This window comes from Mastigoproctus giganteus, chromosome 12 (genome assembly GCF_048544385.1).
Source record: "Mastigoproctus giganteus isolate SK-2022 chromosome 12, ASM4854438v1, whole genome shotgun sequence".
Classification (NCBI taxonomy): Eukaryota; Metazoa; Arthropoda; class Arachnida; order Uropygi; family Thelyphonidae; genus Mastigoproctus; species Mastigoproctus giganteus.
In genome coordinates this window covers 67,661,822-67,682,035 of record NC_143586.1, presented here as the reverse complement: position 1 = coordinate 67,682,035, position 20,214 = coordinate 67,661,822, and the positions used below count along the sequence as shown (strand labels likewise).

The 20,214-nt window shown below is 39.4% G+C and overlaps 1 protein-coding gene across 1 annotated transcript in view; it reads right to left on the bottom strand.

The window, feature by feature from the left end:
* LOC150077151 (beta-alanine transporter-like) overlaps positions 1–20,214 on the bottom strand; it is an 80,497-nt gene that overhangs the window by 38,787 nt on the left and 21,496 nt on the right. Inside the window, exon 3 of the mRNA XM_090386211.1 lies at positions 10,772–10,926. Within this exon, the coding sequence (XP_090242337.1) occupies positions 10,772–10,926 (155 nt within the window). The remainder of the gene's footprint in view (positions 1–10,771; positions 10,927–20,214) is intronic.

The window sequence follows — 20,214 nt, the reverse complement described above, 5'->3', positions numbered from 1 at the left end:
TTAACATATCCCGTAAGAAACGCCAGTTTTATTAGAAACTGTGCAGAATGTCGATCACTTCTGATCAGATCACGAACACACGTGATTGAATCATTGGTTGTTGAAGGAGAGCAAGACAGAGAGGATCATCTTCGATGGGTAAGCTGCCCTCTAAATTTTTGCAAGCCACTAAAAAGTCTTCAGATGGAAAATGTCATCTTTTCCATAAGCTACTTATATTTCATGGAGTTTTTGTTCCAGTTTTCCGTAATTTTAAACAAAACTTTGATGTAGATTCGCTGCTCAGTAAAATAACTTATTTTAAAATGCGACAGAATGCATACAATACCTTTTTATTCAATGTGTACACGGACTGCCTACAGAGAAACAGGTGATGATTCGTGCATTACTATTTTAGAACAGTCACAGAACATGTTGTGACAAGTCACATATTGCTGTGATGCCCCAATTTCACGATATAAAGTCAGCCCCCTGAACCTTTTGATTGCACCTTGTATTTCAATTCGATTTTCCTAGAATTCTTTGAAAAGTTTTTATAGGTACGCGTAAGTCTTAACTGACTTTCGCTTACTCTCGCTGAAGCCTGAATCTGACTATTTTGCTTGCATTCTTGATTAAACTTAAACTTTCTGTGCTATCAACTTTTGAAAATGCAACTCTTTTCCTTAAGGTTTCTCGCAGAGCAAACGCACTGTTGTATCTTATTGAAATAATTTTAATAATACGGATATAGTATCGAGTCATACGATAAATGTTTCCTATATATGGTCGCGTAAGGCAAAAATGCAAATCTCTGAAATTTTCCATATAAAATAATATAACGAGGCTCGGTTGCATTCTAGATCAGCTTCCCAGACTATTCCTTGTTCCATAGATGTACTCCATCATATTCATATTTTACACACATTTTACTTAGAACAAGATTTTGATAAGATATAAATCATTTAATACCTGTACCTCTAACAGATATGAAAATGCAAGAAAACTCTGCTAATTCTCCACAATTCACCAGATCATGCAGACGTTGAGTAATTTTAAAATGTAATGGTAACAATATTGCAACATGTTTCTTCCTTTTAATGTAGCCAGTGAACCAAAATCTGATTCAGACGATAAAGTTCGGGTACTCTAAAAATTTTTGTTAATGTACTAATACAAACTGGAGATATCACAACTACATTAAAAAAGATAACTTTACAATATAATTAAGAAGCGGGTTGCTATTTCAACGCAGTTTATTTTAAAATAATTGAAATAGTTTCAATATTGATACTTCTCTGCATCAATCGACTGCCGGGGACGGTGTTTTCACTCCAGCGACAGCGCTTAAGCTTAGGCTCTTTAGAAACGACTACATTTGTCCACGTCAACCTAAAGAAACTGATATTTTTTTTTATCTGATTATGGAACCAAATAGTTCCGATACGGATCAAAGCAGCGCCTTGAATTTTTAATGGATAATGGATTCTCCTAATGGGCGATGTTATCCGATTAAAAACAATATTAGTTACTTTAGGTTGACTAAGCGGACATAGTCATTTTATGCATGGGATGCATATAAATTATCAGGTGACACAGAAGTCTGTGGTAGATATAAGCTAGTCTCTAATCGAGTCACAAAAGAGTTTAGGCAAGCGAACGCAGATTACGAGAAATCTTTAGCGAAGAATACAAAGAAAAACATCAAGGACTTCTTTACTTATATAAACTCTAGAAGGAAGGGGATGAATCAGATTGGTCCTCTTGATATCGATGATTCACTGTTGATGATCCTGCTCAGATAGCTGACAAACTTAGCAAGTATTTTGCATCTACATTCACACATGAGGAATTCTGTAGGGAAGTGGAAGACAGAAGCTTATTAAACTCTGACAGAGAGCTAAATGATTTTGTAATAACTGAGGGCAAAGTTCTTATGTTTAACTTCAAATTGTTGAAGTTAAACATAAGAAAGGCACCTGGGGAGTATGGGATCTATCCAGTTATATTAAAGGAGGCGGCTAAGGAAGTAAGTAAACCCTTAGCCATAATTTTGAGAGCATCTTTGGACTCAGGGGAGGTCCCCACGGACGACTGGAGATGTGCAAATGCATTCCCAATTCATAAAGAGAGATCAAAGGGTGACACAAATAATTACAGGCCTGTTAGTTTTAACTCTTTCTGTTCCGTGGAAATTTATATAGTCACTGGTTAAAGAAGCATTGCAGGATCATCTACAGAAGACTACGGTAATAATTCAGACAGAACATGGGTTTGTTAAAGGGGAAGTCTTGTCTGACCAGTTTGATTGGATATTGTGATGTGGTCATAAAGGAACTGGATGAAAATAATAATTTTGATATCATATACTTGGATTTCAGGAAAGCTTTTGATACTGTTGCGCATGGAAGGCTACTATACAAATTGAAGCAGTTTAGCATTGAGGACAAGTTGCTACAATGGATAAAGGGATGGTTGAGTGGGAGAAGGCAGAGAGTGGTAATCAATGAACACTGCTCTTCGTCGACTAATGTTATTAGTGGAGTCCCTCAGGGTTCGGTGTTGGGCCCTTTGCTGTTTTGTATATTTATTAATGAACTTGATGAAGGTATATCAGGCTTAATGTCCAAGTTTGTAGATGATACAAAGGTTGGCAGGGTTATTAATGGCAGTATACTACTGGAACAGGATCTAGAAAACTTGGGCAGATAGGCTGAAAACCGACAACTGAAGTTTAACATTGACAAATGCAAAGTACTGCATATGAGTAGCAGTAACCCCAGAGAAACATACTAACTGTGTGGTACTGCACTCAGGGTGGTAGAGAATGAAAAAGATCTGAGGGTAATTGTGTAGTCAGATATGAAGTTTTTTTAGTATTGCAGACAGGCTGCCAGATCATGGGATCTTGTCAATGATATACAGGAATTTTGCCAATAGTGAAAAGGAGGTGATTATCCCTTTGTATAAGGCCACACCTGGAGTAATGCGTACAGATATGGAGGCCCCATTTTACGAAGGATGTAGAGTTGCTAGAACAAGTACAAAGAAGGATAACGTGATTAGTGAGGGGAACGAAGGTGTCTTCTTACCAAAAAAGACTTAAGTTCTGCAAATTGCAGCATCTGGAGACTAGACACCTGCGATGTGATCTGATTGAGGTGTATAAGGCCTTGAATGGTTTGAGCAGGAACAATACTGATGGGATTTTTCCTTACTCAGATTGCGAACCTGAGAGGGCATAAATTCAAATTGAAGAAAGACAGTTGTAGAATAGGTGTGAGGAAATTTGCCTTTAGCCAGCGGGTAGTTGGTTGTTGGAACAAACTTCCTTCTGAAAGAAAGTTGATAAGTCGTTGTGAAAGTTGATAGCTTAAATAAATTCAAGGAAGAACTGGACCAACTTTTCGAACAAATGGATGGGTGAAATGGGATTTTTTTTTTTTTTTTTTTTTTTGGCTGATGCTGTATAAACTTAGCTTTCTTGTATCATTTGCTTCTACTTATGCTAATTTATAAAGAAACTAAGCCCAAGCATTGTTGCTATCGCTGGAGGGACAAAAGTGTCCCCAGACGGTCGATTAAAAAACAACGCAGAGGAGCGTTATTTTAAGAAACTATTTCAAAGGTAAATTCAAAAGATATGGGACTTTTGTCTCGCTGAGACCTAGTACTTAGTAATCTGTATGGCTGAAATTGTATGATTTTCAATTTGGAGATAAATGAAGTTGGAGCCAGCAAAGAACTGATAAAATTTGTTGATCTGATAAACTGAGTGATAAAATCTGATAAAATTCACTTTTTACAAATTGAAGGAAAGTAAAATAAAGCGGGTCAAGAAGGGGCCATTCCAGTGAATTTGGTGAAACTTGAAACTGCTGTTTTAAGTTTCAACACATGTATTAAATGGGCCACAAAAATGACATATTAGCTCACTATATGCTGTTTTTACGTCAGCTTCTCGAACACGCTTTAGATAAAACAGACAAAAAATTCGCGATATTTCTTTACTAAAACATTATATAATACCGTATAGTGTAATATATTCTGGTTAATGAATACAGATATAAACGAATAATTTATGTGCATAAAATTCGAATATTTCGCTAATCCGAACATTTTGGTAATTGCTGCATTGATTTATTCAGATTATCGCGATTTCACTGTGCATACAAACGCGTATTTCAGACTCGTGTAACGGGAGATACCTGTATCGATTGCGATCAAGTTATGAGATAACTCCAAGGTATATTGGAATTTTGCCATATCTTTAGTAACTATATATTGTATATACTGTATTATTATTATATTGCTTAAGCTCTACAAAATATCAACGCTTTGTAATGTAATTATAGGCTTTCTGCATACAGCTCCAGTTCAAGGACAATCTATTACAACTCACTGTGACGCTGCATTAAGCAAGGGAGTGCGGTGCATTAAGATTTCATACTTGAGCAGTAACGCCACACTGATAACATCGATTTTAAAGTTTGTCTTTATGTTCGTAGGAATTATACTTTTTTTTTTATGAAATTCAAAACGCCATGGTATTAAAACTTATAGCACTTAGTACCGTGCGTAGGTTGAAGGTTAAGAAGGTGAAAAAAGATACTTCTTGACATTAGACTTGAATTTCCGTACATTGTAATTTTCAGTAAATGCGTATAAGGGAAGGTTGTTTTATAAAAACGGAAGTTGAAGGGATAAATGAAGAAGAAAAGTTGGACAATAAAAGGACTCTTACTGGTTGTGGCACTTGTTCGAAAGAGAGAGGGAGAATTGTGGCACTTGTTCGAAATAGAAAAGAGAAGGACCAAGTACATTTTAAAGTGTGTCCTGCCAATTCCAATGTACGCCTCTCAAATCTGGTCCTCAGCTCCAGATTCACATTATAAGTTCGTCTTTGGGATCGAATACTGGTTCTCGCGGTGGCTTAACATAGTTGCTGGCCACCCTTTTACTATCTCAACGCCATTCTCTACTCAAACCTTAACATCACACCCTGGATCAGCGGACAATTAACAGGAACGTACACGCTCTCGCACAAATGCTCACAGGCAGATGGGATGCCAGCCCTGGTTAATATTCTAGTTAAACCACGTGCCACTGCTAGACGTTGCGGAGGAGTAAATCATCCACTGCGTCCAATCCTGAACAATCTTAGTAGCCTGCAAAGGTTCTTCCCATCAAAAACAGCAAAAATATTTAACTCTGTGCAGATAGATGCTGAAAAACTATGTGAAGATGCAACATACCGGAAAGAGATCTTCCAGAATTCTTATAGACTTACAGAATCGGCTGCAAAGTGACAACATACCAAAGGATTGTGAGTAAAAGTGAAACTTTCTGCTTTAAGAACAATAATAATTTGGTAAGCTATTGAGTGGTAAAATATACCTTCCCTAACAGTTGTGTAAATATATAAGTTATATATGGAATTACGAAATGGTAAATACATGCTTTATATAATGTATGTACAGAATCATTAATGTGTATATACTGTGTTAAATATAAAATGTGTATATAATATTTCGGGACGAGACTACGTGTTCAGTATATGTAACCCACTTCCCGTAGTATATCGTACCCTGACATGTAATTAGTAACCTCCTGGCACTTTGCCGTCCCGGGGTGGTTTCCTTTCGTGGAATTAACAGATAATAATAATAAGGACGAGACTACGTACCAAGTGGTTGGAACGATTCCAGAATATTCAGAACAGCGAACCAGAGAAGGACCATCGTCACGAAGAACTTGATAGCTCCTGCAATCTTGGAAAAAATCAAGCAGGACATGAGCGATCAACTACAAAGGATAAAGAATGCGAAACCAGAAGAGGAAGAACAAGAAGAAATACAACCCACAGAAGCTGAAGTGGAAAGAGACGAGGTCATCATATCCAGAATAGAGGACGAGCGGAAGAAAGCCGTATCGGAATTCGAAAGAATGGACCCCACAAAGATTCACGTGATACCGAAGCAGAAGCCGAATAGAATCTTGTGGAGAGTCACAGACCACCTGAATCGCAACATAATACAGCATTACCTCGACAGCGATGGTGCAACACTGGAGGCCATCCACATATCCGTGTATTGTGCTGCAGTAGCAGCCACGAGGATTAATGGAAGAGAAGCGAGAGACCAGCAGCAGAAGAACCGAAAACAGAAGGAACCACCAGCTTGGGAAAGAAGACTTCAGCAGAAGATAGAAGAATTAAGAGTCAAGATAGGCCAACTGACCCAGTACCAACGGGGCAACAGGAGTAAGAAATTAATTGGAAAAGTGAAGAGTATCCTCAAGAGAGACAGCGTCCACATCATCAGCTTTGTTTCTGTTCTATGGTGGCCTAAAGACTCTTGTCCAAATCCACCTAGAATTATAGTCAAACATGTACTCTATGAATATTACAGGTGGCCTGAACATTATATTCAGGCCATCTCACCACCAGGAAGCAGTCACACTTGGGCAGCTGCTTCCTGGCGCCCGTCCCAGGCACGTTGTGAGTCTTCTACAAGAGTCTCGGAGAAAAAGGTAAAGAAGGGAATGAACCACCCGAGCAGAAGACGATTGAGGAGTTCTGGGGAAACATGTGAAGCAGGGAAGTAAGACATAAAAGCCGAGCCCCCTGGATAGAACTAGAACGCAAGAAAAAGGATGTACAAGAAATTAGAGGATGGGAGATTCGGGAAGAAGTAAAACAGACGATCAAGAATTCTCACAACTGGTGAACTCCAGGAATAGATAACGTCCACAACTACGGGTACAAAAAGCTCGCTTGCACACACAAGCGACTTGCAGAGCAGTTCACCCAAATAATAAGGTATCCAGAGACACTCCCGAAGTTTTTCACTCAAGGAATCACATATCTGAAGCCTAAAGACGAAGATACAAGAAACGCGGCGAAATATAAGCGAATCACCTGCCTCCCAGCAATGTACAAAATCCTGACCAGCTGCAAAACCAGGAAGATATCAGACCACTTGGAGAGCCAGAACATAATGGCCGAACAGCAGAAAGGATGCAAGAGCAATTAACCTGGGATGCGCGGTTATGGAGCAAGCCAACAAGAAGCGCTGCAACATTTACACAGCCTACATCGATTACCGCAAGGCCTTCGATTCCCTGCCTCATAGCTGACTAATAGAGGCGCTGAACATCTACAAAGTCAATCCGATAGCGAGAAACTTCCTAGGAGAAACGATGGCGAAATGGAGTACTACCATTAAGGTCGAAAACATCACAACCAGGCCAATCCCCATCAGGAGAGGAATCTTTCAGGGAGATGCCCTGAGCCCATTGTGGTTCTTTCTAGTACTTAACCCCGCTATCCACCATGCTCAACATTAGCAAGTACGCATATAACCTCGAAGGAAGGAAGGAAGAACCTGTACACCCTCACCCACATGGATAACATCAAGCTCTACGCGGGAACCGAGAAGCACATTCAGCAACTACTCCAGATCACCGAAGAATTCAGCAAATATATTAAGATGGAATTTGGTCCAGACAAATGCAAGACCAACGGATTGCATTTGTCTGGACAACAACATGCCTGATTTCTTGGACGACATGCCAATGATCATTCGTCAACAAGCACACTTCATGTACTATGGCGCTCCCGCACATTTCAGCCACCTAGCCCGCAATTACCTGAATCGAAGGTTTCCTGGTCGGTGGATAGGTGGAGGCCACTGTCTGGCCTCCACGCTCACTGATTTAAACCCACTAGATTTCTTCTTGTGGGGCCATTTAAAGTCATTGGTGTATTCGAATCCAGTACCTGATGTAGAAACTCTCCGCAATCGAACTGTGGCAGATTGTGAGACAATACGAAACATGCCAGGAATTTGGCATCGTCTTCGCGAGTCGATGTGAGGCCTGTATTCAGCCTGAAGGTGGACAATTTGAACAATTACTATAAGATGATGTGAACAGTTAAGTGTCATAGACAGACCTTCAAAACTCAGAAACCAAGCATTTCCGGAACTATGTTGATATAAAATATTTTTATTGTCTACATATGAGGAACTCATTCCTGAAGTTATGCCGTGTATTTTTGAGACACCCCAAGTATTAGTATATAACATGCGAAAGTATCTATTGTTCGTTACGTAGAACTCTTGCAAACAGCCATAAAAGGCCACATAAGTTCTTACTACGTTATGTATGTTAATACAGACTTCCCTGTAGTGGCAGGTCTCAGTATTTTCCCGCCTGAGGCTCATGTAAATTTTGCTTCCCCTTAAAAGAAAAAAGATATATTTTCGTATATACATTAGTGTACGTCACTTATTGTCCAGCGGAAATATTAAAATCATGCAATATAAAATACCTTAATTTGACTATCCACTATTTCTCCAAGAAAGTCATTAATAAAAATGAAACGGTAATAATATTTCCGGAAATCCATACAAACCATTAAAAACGAATAAAGAAAATAGTAAAATCGAGAATTACAAAAGGGTTCTGCTGTAAAACAGAATGACAGGAGTAGATACAATATTTTCTTTCACGGAGTAACGAAACCGACAATCATAGGAACTGTGAGAAACAACAACAGTTACTAGACATGCAACGTGTCAAAGTTCAAGAACAAATAGGGATGTTGCATAACTTCCACTCTACATGCGTAAACCGCGATAAGGCAAAAAAGCGATAATATAAACCAAGCTCTGATTACAATAAACGTGATTTTTTCTATGTAAAAATTTTATCACGGCTTCATGAAAATGATAACATTATCCATGATCACAATAAGCGGCGTGCACTGTATTTATAAGAATCATTTATTTATCGTTGAAGCATTTTCAAGTATTGAATCCGACTCACTATCTCCATGGCAAGGGGATTAGGCAACTGCTTGTACACCTTGTTACATGTCACGCTATGCCAGGCATTGACTTTGGGACTTTCCCTTTCGTTCGTAGAGAGGTGTTTCCATCACCCTATATGATGCTGATATGGGTATTCCTTCTTCTACTGCCCTCATGGGTAACACGGTTGGTATATGCAACTTCCTTCCGACACTGGGTGGAAAAGATCTGAGTTAAAAAAATCCGCCAGTGACGCGAAGAATTTTTATGGGCCTTGTTCACAAAGTAGCTTAGTGAGTCAGTCTCAGGCGAGGACAGCATGGTTTTTCCTTCCGGAAACTTTAGTTTTTCGTCCAGCAAACCGACCACAGAACACACTTAGTTTACAGACATTATATATATATATATATATATATATACGACCCAATATGGTCTGTCGTTGATGCTCTTAAAACTCTACAACAACCATCTTCCGTGATTATCTTATCTGCGAACAGCCACCTGTTCGAAAGGTTTTTCAACTCTGTTCACCCAACCACATGCAGGTGAAACGAGATTGATGATCCACTGCTCGTTAGGTTTAAACGCTGCGTGCGATAATGACCACATCTTCAGGTATACCACCGAACAGTGTGCTGACAGCTTATACAGAAAACAGTTGTTCTTGTCATTTAGGACTTTCAACATCGCATCACGATAATAATAAATCTTTAATAAATCTTTATTTGTCCTACCAAATTTAAAATATAGGTGAACATTGGTAAGTGACAAATTCCCTTCACGGCAAAAAATGCCAGGGGATTACCATAAAATGTGAATAAAAGAATGTCTAAAATATACAAGAAAGGTTAAATATACACGAAAAGATGACATTTAAACTACATTACTCTTCACTACATTTCTGTTTAGAGTCCTGGCAATTGTAATACAAAAGTTCATCTTAACATCACATCCACTAATCAACTTGTGCGAGATATACATTATTCAATTGCGTACACACAGTTCTTGACAGAAATTCACACAACTACTAGGCAACAGTAGCCTCCGCGAGCCACACTGCGGTTTGTTTCCTATATTTCAGATCTTCTATGAGCCTTAGTAGCTCAATTCCGATATGTGTTAGGCACTGAATTGATTCTAACGCACTGGCGGCTATAAACCTGTCGGCCATCTTCAGTCTGTTGGTCTTCATTCTCAAGGATTTGGTGCATCTTAATGCAGATGGTGGGATGTGCCACTCACAAAACTGCCAGAAGCATGGTGATAATATCGTGCCAGTCATCATTTTGATTGTGGTTATTAATCGTTTCCAGGCAATGATGTCTGGTAAACGCTGCAGTTTAAGCTGTTCAGAGAGCTGTGATGAATTCTTTCACGGGCCAATGCCGACATTCATCACCTTGTTATTTAGTGACGTCACCAGCTTTCTGGAACGTGCAATATCACTTCATTATGGAGTCGTACTTAGGAGAATTTAGGACCATTCTACTGTTACACTCGCAAACCACAGAATACACTGATCTCTTCTGTGCACTCGCCGCCATGATTGATTTACCCGGAATGCGTTGTGCTTGTGCAACACATTCACAGCAAATAAATGATATATCGCAAAATAAATGTTATATATATATTCTTATCGTTTCAGTATTTTACTTTTATTCAAACCCGAAAAGGGATCATTCCATCACTCCATATATATTTTATTTTAATGTTTCTGTGCAACATTGAAGGACTGCATTGATATGTCATTATTTCTAATGCGCATTGCACGAGAAAAAGTGCTATGCTGCTAATTTCAAGTTTATTTAATTTAATATTATTATATTTTTGTTGTTGATAGTACATTCTATTTTTACAGGCATCCAAGCCTGATTTCCTACATCTTACAATTATACTGATGTTTAATTGGAAGCTATATGAAAATTCAATTAAATTTAAGGGAAATAAATAACAAATAGCTTTGACCTGGTACTACTTACTGATGATGAACGTCAGCTGAAAAATTGATGGCATCAATCCTCCGTTGATAGTACGAAGAACAACAAAGGCAATGAAATTTGGTACGAACATCGAAACAAAACCACTAATCAGAGTCACCAATGCTATAATGAAAAATGTGGGGCGTCGGCCGATTCTGTGAAAAGCAAAACAAAAACCCTTAGCATTAATTATAAATATTTCCAATATTCTATTTTAAAAAATTCGACATTAATAATAATAGTCAATAATAATAGACGCATAAAAATCATTTTTATGCGTCTATTATTATAGACTATCCAAATAGTCGTTGAATATCCGTTGTTCTGTTTTAGAAACACAACAATGGATATATAAAAAGAAAAGATTATAACTTTTATCATGATAAAGGAGGGCTAATAAAAGTCAGGCTATGCTGTAAGTAATTCCCAAACTTACGCAGAAGGAAACTCCTGCGACGTTCGAGAATATCTGTCATGCAATTCTACATATCAATCAGCAGGATACACCACGATGTTAAGTCAGTCGTGTGACGTATATGGGAGTAGTACATGAACTGGGAGGTTCTCCTGAGTCCAAACAATACCAGTGTGCTGTCTTCTTTTATTATCAAAGACTACTTCGTAAGTTTCAAGGAACCTAAAGCTTCCCCAGTGATGCGATACGAAGAAACTTCGTAATAAGTGTACAAGCAAGCTAGCACGGGGTATCATTCTCTTTCTTAACAACGCTCGTCCAGATGTTTTGAAGTCATTAAAGACTAGGTTACTTGCGGTATGGAGGTATCGGAGCATTCCCGCTTACATTTTAGATCTCTACTTCACCCAGTCCCAATCCGCAGTCTTCTAAGAAGGGCGCTTCTTTAGAAGACCATAAAGAGCTTGGAGAGTGTGAAAGATGCAACACGCTCTCTGCAACCGATTTCATCACGATATCGGTTACAGAAAGTCTGCGGTAGTGATAGTCATAATCGATTATAGAAAATCATTCAGTTATTTTGATTACACTCATATCATTCGAATAATTCATTCCATTATGGAAAATCATTCGATTATGGAAATCATTCAATTATTTCATCACTAGTCTGCAAAGAATGCATAATGAAATAATGGTTGTGTGTCTTCATGATAGTTGTGCCAAATAGATTCAACAGATCACAGACAAGTACTTTCGAACGGTTTCTGTTGAATCTACCACATAATTGCAAAAATGACTTTCTCTGAACCATAGGTTATTTTTTATATGCGAGACATTTTTATACCACAAGTTATGCGGAATCTTGGATAACTGATAATCGCCAGCGGTGATTATCATTATATTAAACTGTTTTCATTTTTGACAAAGAAATAAAATATTGGAAAAAAAATTATAATCCCTTCCCCTTGAACTTTTTCCAGGAGTACCGAATATGTTGCCTCGTCTCATGATGTAAAATGCTATCCTCTGTAGGACATTCCTCATAATGGACCAAAGTAGTAAGTGGAGTTCCTCGGGTATTGGGACCACTTCTGTTTCTCATCTCGTTAAGAGATTAGAAACAAAATCTGTTTCTTGGGGGGAGTGCAGGGGAATTGCTAAAGTTTTCTGATGATAAGGATGATAATAAAGGTAGTTAATGACTCAAGTAGGCCATTTTGCTTCGAAACGTTTTGATCGGTTGCACAAATGGTCTGAATAGTGGTAACTGAAATATAATGCTTTTAAATGCAAGTTTTTGGACCTAGGGAACCGATATCTAGGAAGACTAGTTATAAGGGTAGAGGGGAAGAGAGTTCAAAGTGGGTTAGAACGAAAAAAGACTTGTTTAATTATTCCACCAGACGTAAAATTTTTCATCCAGTATGAACAAGTAGCTAGAAGGGCACGCTTGTTTATGATATACGGGTAGTTCGTAAGTAGGGAGAAGGATATTAATGCCCCTTTATGATGGTGAGACCGTATTTTGAATATTGTGCTTAGGTCTGGAATTCATATTTGAAGAAACACAGAGCTGTTAGAATGGATTCAAAGGACAGCCAGATTATTATTATTAATACCATTTTATTTCCACATTATTGGGCAATCCTGGAACAGCCTGGTTCGGCTAGAAGGGTGTACATTATGCAAATTCCAGTTGATTACATTCATTGGAATTGCAAGAGATCAAAACAGATTGAAAATACACAACAAAGTAAACATCAATACATAAAATAATAAACAATAAAGTACATAAATAACAAACAATAAAAAACACAATGGTGAATCCAGGAAAGCCATTGTAGGGAATTCTTTTCACATAGTGCTTATTGTTCGTGTTTATAGAGTTCTTTCACTACGTACTGTCTATAGCGCTTCGAGCTTCAGAAAGATGAGGCATCAATTCCCAGGGAGTTATACATTCCGAACGTATTTGCCGGGAACACTGACCTAAGGTATTGCACATTTTGCAGACAAGATTGTAGACATTGTGTTGAACTGCACCGGGTTCGTTGTGAGGTCCGAGGGTTTGCCGAAACATCCCAGATGTCAGGCGAATCCATCTGGCCTTATAGAAGTTGTGCCAAGGTGTGTAGATTCCTCTCTTTGATATGGTTTCCCAGGGTTTCATGACCAGGTTTGCAGAGAACACGCTCCTAGAGATGGTGAAAGGGTAGCCCATCTCCCTGTTTAGCCATCTCAGGCGCCAATATTCAACCCCCAGAAATCTCTTTAGTTGAGTATAGGAATCTCCTGACCAGAGTACCGAAGCGTAGAGCGGTACGGGTATTAAATTTCTTCGGACGTATTCCAAAAGGAACTCTCGAGGCCTAAGACCGACCGATTCCTGCCGGATGGCTCAGTATGCCCCAAGCGTTTTTAGCCTGGCCATCTTGGTGGTCTTTGAAAGTAAGCCCATCATCCCACTTGTGCGGAAATTTGCCTTTAGCCAGCGGATGGTTAATTGCTGGAACAAACTTCCATCTGTCGTTGTGGAAGTTGATAGGTTAAATAAATTGAAGGAGGAACTGGACAGGCATTTGGATTGAATGGTGTGATTTTTTTTTTTTTTTTTTTTGGCTGATGCTGCATAAGCTCATACACTTGCTTTCTTGCATCACATGCCACTACTACTACTACTTCAACCCCAAATCAGTGTGTGAGTGAACCTTTTTAATGGCTGTCCCATTTATTGTGAGCATAATTTCAATAAGAGGCCTCATTTTTGTGAAAGTCATCTGAGCTGCTGTCTGAGGATTCAGTTTAAGTCCCGGACGCCCTAGATAATCCTGGAGTTCAAACAGTACTATCTGATTTTCATAGGCGACTGCCTCAGCTTTTGCTGGATCATCGGATGTGACCAGCATCTTAAGATCATCAGCATATGAAATGAAGTTTGGGTGCTTCGCAAGGAAGGGCTCTAGTGCTGCTGCAAAAAACCATGATGAAAGAACTACCCCTTGTAGGATGCCGACAGGGGTCGTGGTGGTCCTCTCCAATCTATGATCATATTTAATAGAGATTTACCTATTGATGAGGAGTCGATGGAGAATAGCAAGAAGATTATCTTCGATTCTGAAATAATGCTTCAAATTTTGAACTAGCTCTGTTGTGCTGAGTGTGTCAAAAGCTGCTTGTATGTCTAGGAATAAGATTTCAAGTTGTTTCTTAGAGTTAAGGGTATTTTGGATTGCCCAACTGGTCATTAGTAGATTTGAAAGCGTAGACCTCCTAGGAATAACAACATGAAGATGTTGTGGACGCCCATTGAAGCAGTGATCGACTAAGGTGGACTGTATCGTTTTTTCAAACACTTTTAGTAGTCCACAGGAAATAGAGATTGCTCTGTAGTCTCTGGGATCTCTTGATCTATTAGTTTTTGGAACTGATAAAGCATGGTAGACATTCCATATTGTCGGTGCGTTACCAGTCTCGAGGATACGGTTGAAGAGGTGATGTAACAGGTCAATCACATCGAAACTACATATTTTGAGAATAAAGAGGGGAAATCGGTCGGAACCAACTGTAGATTTATTGGGAAGGCTGTTTATTGCTTTCATAATCATTTCCTTTGAGATCTCAACATGCACAAGCTCGGTCCTGGACTTATCTGTGATGGCCGCTGCAGGGAGGGGCGGATGTTTTTCCTGGTCAGGGTGGAAGGTTGACTGTGTCCACAGTTTTATCGTTTCTTCATCCATTTCTACCTGACGACCACGTGTGGAAGCGATACGCTTGGAATGCCTAAGTCTTCTCTGGATGTACTTACGATGTGCCTTCTTCCGAACACGCAGGAAATTCGCTATTTGTTTCTTGTAAGCGACGTGATCTTGCATCGAGCCAGACTTTTTTCAGGTTCTGTAGGTTTTTTGCTTTAACTTAAAAGCCTGTTTCATTTCGGAGTTGAACCACAACCTTGGCCTGACCACGTTGGTTGAAAATGTAGTTACTGCACCCACCGGGTCCGCGGATTTGGTCCCAGCGACTGAGGTTGCAGGTGCCTGTGCAATTTCAAACACTATTGGTAGGTGGCCCGACACGAATTTGGAATTATAGGGAATGATTTGTATTTGTTCCAAATTGTGGTAGACGCTGTCCAGGACTTTATTTCCTCTGGTCGGTGATGTATTCAGTGGGATGAGCCCCCAGGTCCGCATGGTGTCTTCCATGTCTTGCCTTCCCTCCTTATACCTTGGCAAAGGCAGGTTGAAAACTCCTAAAATGGTTGTTTGGATATCGGGGCGTAGATGAGCAGACATCCATGAGATAAGATCCTCTCTGATTTATGGGGTGTGTCCTAGTGGGAGATACACAAGGCAGATTTGGATCCTTTTTTCATTTTTGCTGAAAATCGCAGTGATTGCTTCATAGTTTGATGTTTTACAGCTGTAGACATGAATCCGCCTGAAAGAGGTCTTGTAGAAGATGGCAACACCACCTCCTCTCTTATCCTTCCTGGAATTTGCAATATGTTGATATTGAGTGGACAAGAGGAGCAATCCATTGTTTTCTCCTCATCAACCCATGTTTCCGAGATGCAAATGAAATCTGGAGGAGCAGGGCTTGCAAGGTATGTAGCTTGTTAGCAAGGCTCCTAACATTTTGTAGAAAAATTGTTACTGTCGTTTGGGTTACATCCATTTGCCTCTTGTCAGGCGCCTCCGTAGCCAGGTGGGAAGGAGCAGCAGTGCGTAGCACACGCTTCTTGATTAGACCGGGGTTCGAGCCCGTCACCACCAAATACGGAGGATGCGGAAAGGTCAAGGGAATGACCACCGCATATCCCGGAGCAATATGGCCTTAGTTGCTAATGCTCCTAAAAACCAAATAACAAACAAACAAGCCTCTTGTCAATTGATTGCTATTAGTGTACACTAGGGGCCTTGTGGTTGGTATCTTTTTTGTTTCGATATATGGCTTAATTAAGGCACCTGTCGGCCATACTGCTGGGTTGAGCACCTCGTGTAGATGTGTCCTAGGGCAAGACAGAACAAACCAGGAATATGATGGGTATTTTTTTTGATGGCTCTAATGTCTACCTTTACGCCAAGCTCTATGTCCAGGAAACTTTTGATAACAGTGGCCTGGGTAGTAGGCGCCAGCCTAGTGATGAACAGCTTGTCACGGGAAGTCAGTGCTGTGATGTTGTAAGTTTCGTAAACTTGGCTGAGCTGGAATTTTTATTAACTGCGCATAAAAAGCATAAACGTGTTGACGATCCGACGATATAATCCGTGATTTACTCCGATATCACGGATTACATCAAGTTTGTCACTAAGCTTTAATGCTGTTCTTCTTTTCTTCTCTGTATGAGGTTTATAAACTTTAGCAGCCATAGTGAGGGGTTTTTAATTTAAAATAAATGTACAGCAGCGGTATAATCCGTGATATCAGTACAGAATTCACTTTGAAAATGGCGAACGTAAACAAATACAGTAATCACGTGACTTGCCATTTTTTTTTTATCGGCACTGCAAGACATCTGGGCTGTATGTATACATCCGATCTCAATGTGCCGTTATTGCGGCAGTCTACTGTAGAAGAATAATAACCAATATTACCTGGTAACACGTATACCGGGTGGTTAAAAAATAAATTTGCCTATCAGGAAAACCGTAGTGTCAAAACGGTTAGAGTTAACGCTGTGAAAATCGGTGGTATGTCATCTAGGGTATGAGAAAGCGATTTGTAGAAGAAAAAAAAATTAGTTCAAATTTCCCCCACCAGAGAAAAAACGGCGCTGCACATTTGTAAAAGTTGCCATTTACTTCAAGACACGCTGCTTACGCAAATGGCATCCTGTTAGATAAAAGCAGAAAGGCCAATGCCAGTGTCAATAACCATTATGGCTCTTACAAAAAAAGGAACATGCTCTACCAGAATAATAGTAATGCTAATGCAGCACTACGTGAATATCGGAAACTTAAATGGGCTGAGAAGTGGCAACTGAAGTTTAACATTCACAAATGCAAAGTACTGCATATGGGTAGCAATAACCGAAGAGAAACGTACCAACTGTGTAGTACTACACCCAGGGAAGTGGAAAGGGAAAAAGAACTGGGGTGATTGTGCAGTTGAATATGAAGTTCGCTGAGCAGTGCAGACGGGCTGCCAGGGCAGCTCATGGAGTCTTGTCAATGATATATAGGAATTTTGCTAGCGGGAACAGGGAGGTGATTATCCAGTTATACAAGCCAATGGCCAGGCCACACCTGGAGGCCTCATTTTAAGGAAGGATATAGAGTTGCTAGAACGAGTACAAAGAAGGGCGACAAGATTAGTGAGGGGAATAAAGGGGTGCTCGTACCAAGAAAGGCTTAAGTTCTGCAAATTCCAGTGCCTGGAGTCAAAATAAAAAACAAATTTTCAGAAACTTCTCTTCATTCCGATTTACCTATTACAATGACGAAGGAAAAGGGACCAAAGAAAACTGCAAATGGTGGTAGTGGCAGGAAACGAAACAAAATTCATTTAGAAATGAAGATGAAAATGATTAAGCAGTACGAAGCAGGGCAGAGTTTGTCATCTATTCCAAGGGAATTAGGTCTCGCTGCTTCAACAGTGGATACTATTTTAAAGGACAGTGCGCGTATAAAAGAACATATCAAAGGATCAACGCACTTAAGATCAACACTTTTGATCACAAAACAACATTCAGGGGCTATATCGAATATGGAACAGCCGTTAATAATATGGATCGAAAATCAGATTCAGAAACGAGTGCCCCTGAGTCTAATGACCATTCAAGTAAAAGCAACAAAGGATGATTATTAAGGATAAGTACGGCAAACTCCAACCCAAGTTAATGGCAAGCAACGAGTGGTTTAATAGTTCAAGCATCACGCTGGTTTCCACCACGTTAAAGTATGAGGTGAAGTCACCAGTGCCGATTCTGCAGCTGCAGAGAAATTTTGTGATGTGTTAGAAAAAATTATTGATGAAGGTGGCTATTCAACGCAGCAAATTTTTAACGTTGACGAGACTGCTCTGTATTGGAAAAAAATGCTGGATCGAACATACATTGCCAAAGAGGAAAAAACAATGCCAGGTTTCAAGGCTTCAAAAGATAGGGCTACGCTCTTGCTTGGGGCTAATGCAGCAGGAGATTGCAGATTAAAACCACTGCTTGTGTACCATTCTGGAAATCCTCGTGCATTTAAGGGCATCAATAAAGCCACCCTACCCGTGCATTTCCCATCGAACCAGAGAGCATGGATAACAATATCTCTCTTTGAGGATTGGAAAAATATTGTAAAGACAACGACATTCCTTTCACGATTTTGTTTCTATTAGATAATGCTCCCTGACATCCTACGCATCTAGATGATTTCAATTCTCACGTGAAAATCATATTTCTACCGCCAAAGACGACTTCACTCACCCAACCTATGGATCAGGATGTTATTTCGAATTTAAAAGCATACTATTTACTCACAACATTTGCTCAGGCATTGTCTGCAGTAGACGATGAGAAAAATTTTACGTTGAGAGACTTGGAAATCTTACAATATTTGCAGCGCCATCTTAAACATTAATAAAGCCTGGCGGAAATTAATAAAAGTTGTTTAAATTCCGCATGGAAGAAAATATGCCCACGGCACGTAAAAGGTTAAGAAGGATTTGAAAAAGACGAATCATATGAAGAAGTTGCAGATAAGATTGTAAAGGTTGCACAACTCCTTCAGTTGGAGGTTGATGCCAAAGACTTGGAGGAGTTAATACAGGAAGAAGAGAAGGAATTATCTAACGAATAACATATTGACTTGCAGGCAGCAATAGTGAAAGAAGAAAATGCTGACGAAGCTCAAGGTGAACCAAATGAGCAGCCGAGACGCTTCATCGCCAGAGAGATGGCAATGACATTTCATGAAATTGCATCGGCAATGGCGTGGTTTGAGAAGAATGATCCTGACAGCAAACGATTCTTAAAAGTTAACAGAGGGGTGAATGATATGCTTGCTTGCTGCAAAGAATTCTACGATGAAAAGAAAAAAGCCACTGTCCAGCAGTCATCCATTAATATATTCTTTCGTAAGCTTGAGCGGCCGACCCCTTCTAAATAATCACAGCCCTCAACCTTCCCAGCGGCGTACTTATCAGCTGAAGACGTCGATTCTGGCAACGATGCTCGAGAGGTAAAACTTATTGACGTTATGCCTACTCCTCTCTTTTTTTTGTAATTTTATAATTTTGAATTTTTTTTAATTTGCACGCTTTTGCAATTTTTCCTGCGCATGAGATAAAAAATTGAATAAATACAATAAATAATTCTATTTACATGTTTGTCATATTTCTTTTTCGATTTAATCAATTCAGCGAGCATAGTTGCGAGTGCTGCACAAGCATGGGGGAACTCCCCGACTTACGTAAAATTCCGATTTAAGTAGAGTTCCGCGGAACTCAAGAGTTCCTGTATATAGAACTAAATACTCATGCTTTTTAAACATCCTGTTTGATGTAAGAACATTTGAAAGTTTGCTTTCTCCAAATACGGGAGTTCCCCTTTAGTTTATCTCGTAACACGTTATTGTATGACTTTCTCCAAAGCTGCACCACCGCTTTCTTTTAAATATGTTAGCAGAATGATACAGAAACTTAATTTTCATTTTCTTCCTTATCTGGTACTGGTTTATATCCTGCTAGTAATTAACATACCCACGCTACACAGGAGGAAGAGGAAGGGAAAACAGTTAATACGAATTTTGACAAAAAAAAAAAGAAAACGTGAAGTGAGACCGAACTAGAGTCTGAACTGGAATCAATTAAATCACAACGTAAGCACGATTTCGAGATTCCTATATACTTGAACACCAGCCAAGAACGCATGTTTCAATTAAAAGGAAAATTGGCCTAAGGAAAGATTTATCTTTTTCAATGGAACCTTTTACTAGGAAAAACTCCTTTCTTCGAAATAACTTAAAGAAAGAGGAAAAAACTTCAGGAACTCTTACCAACTGCCCAGTATTGCATAATTCATTTGACATTTGCA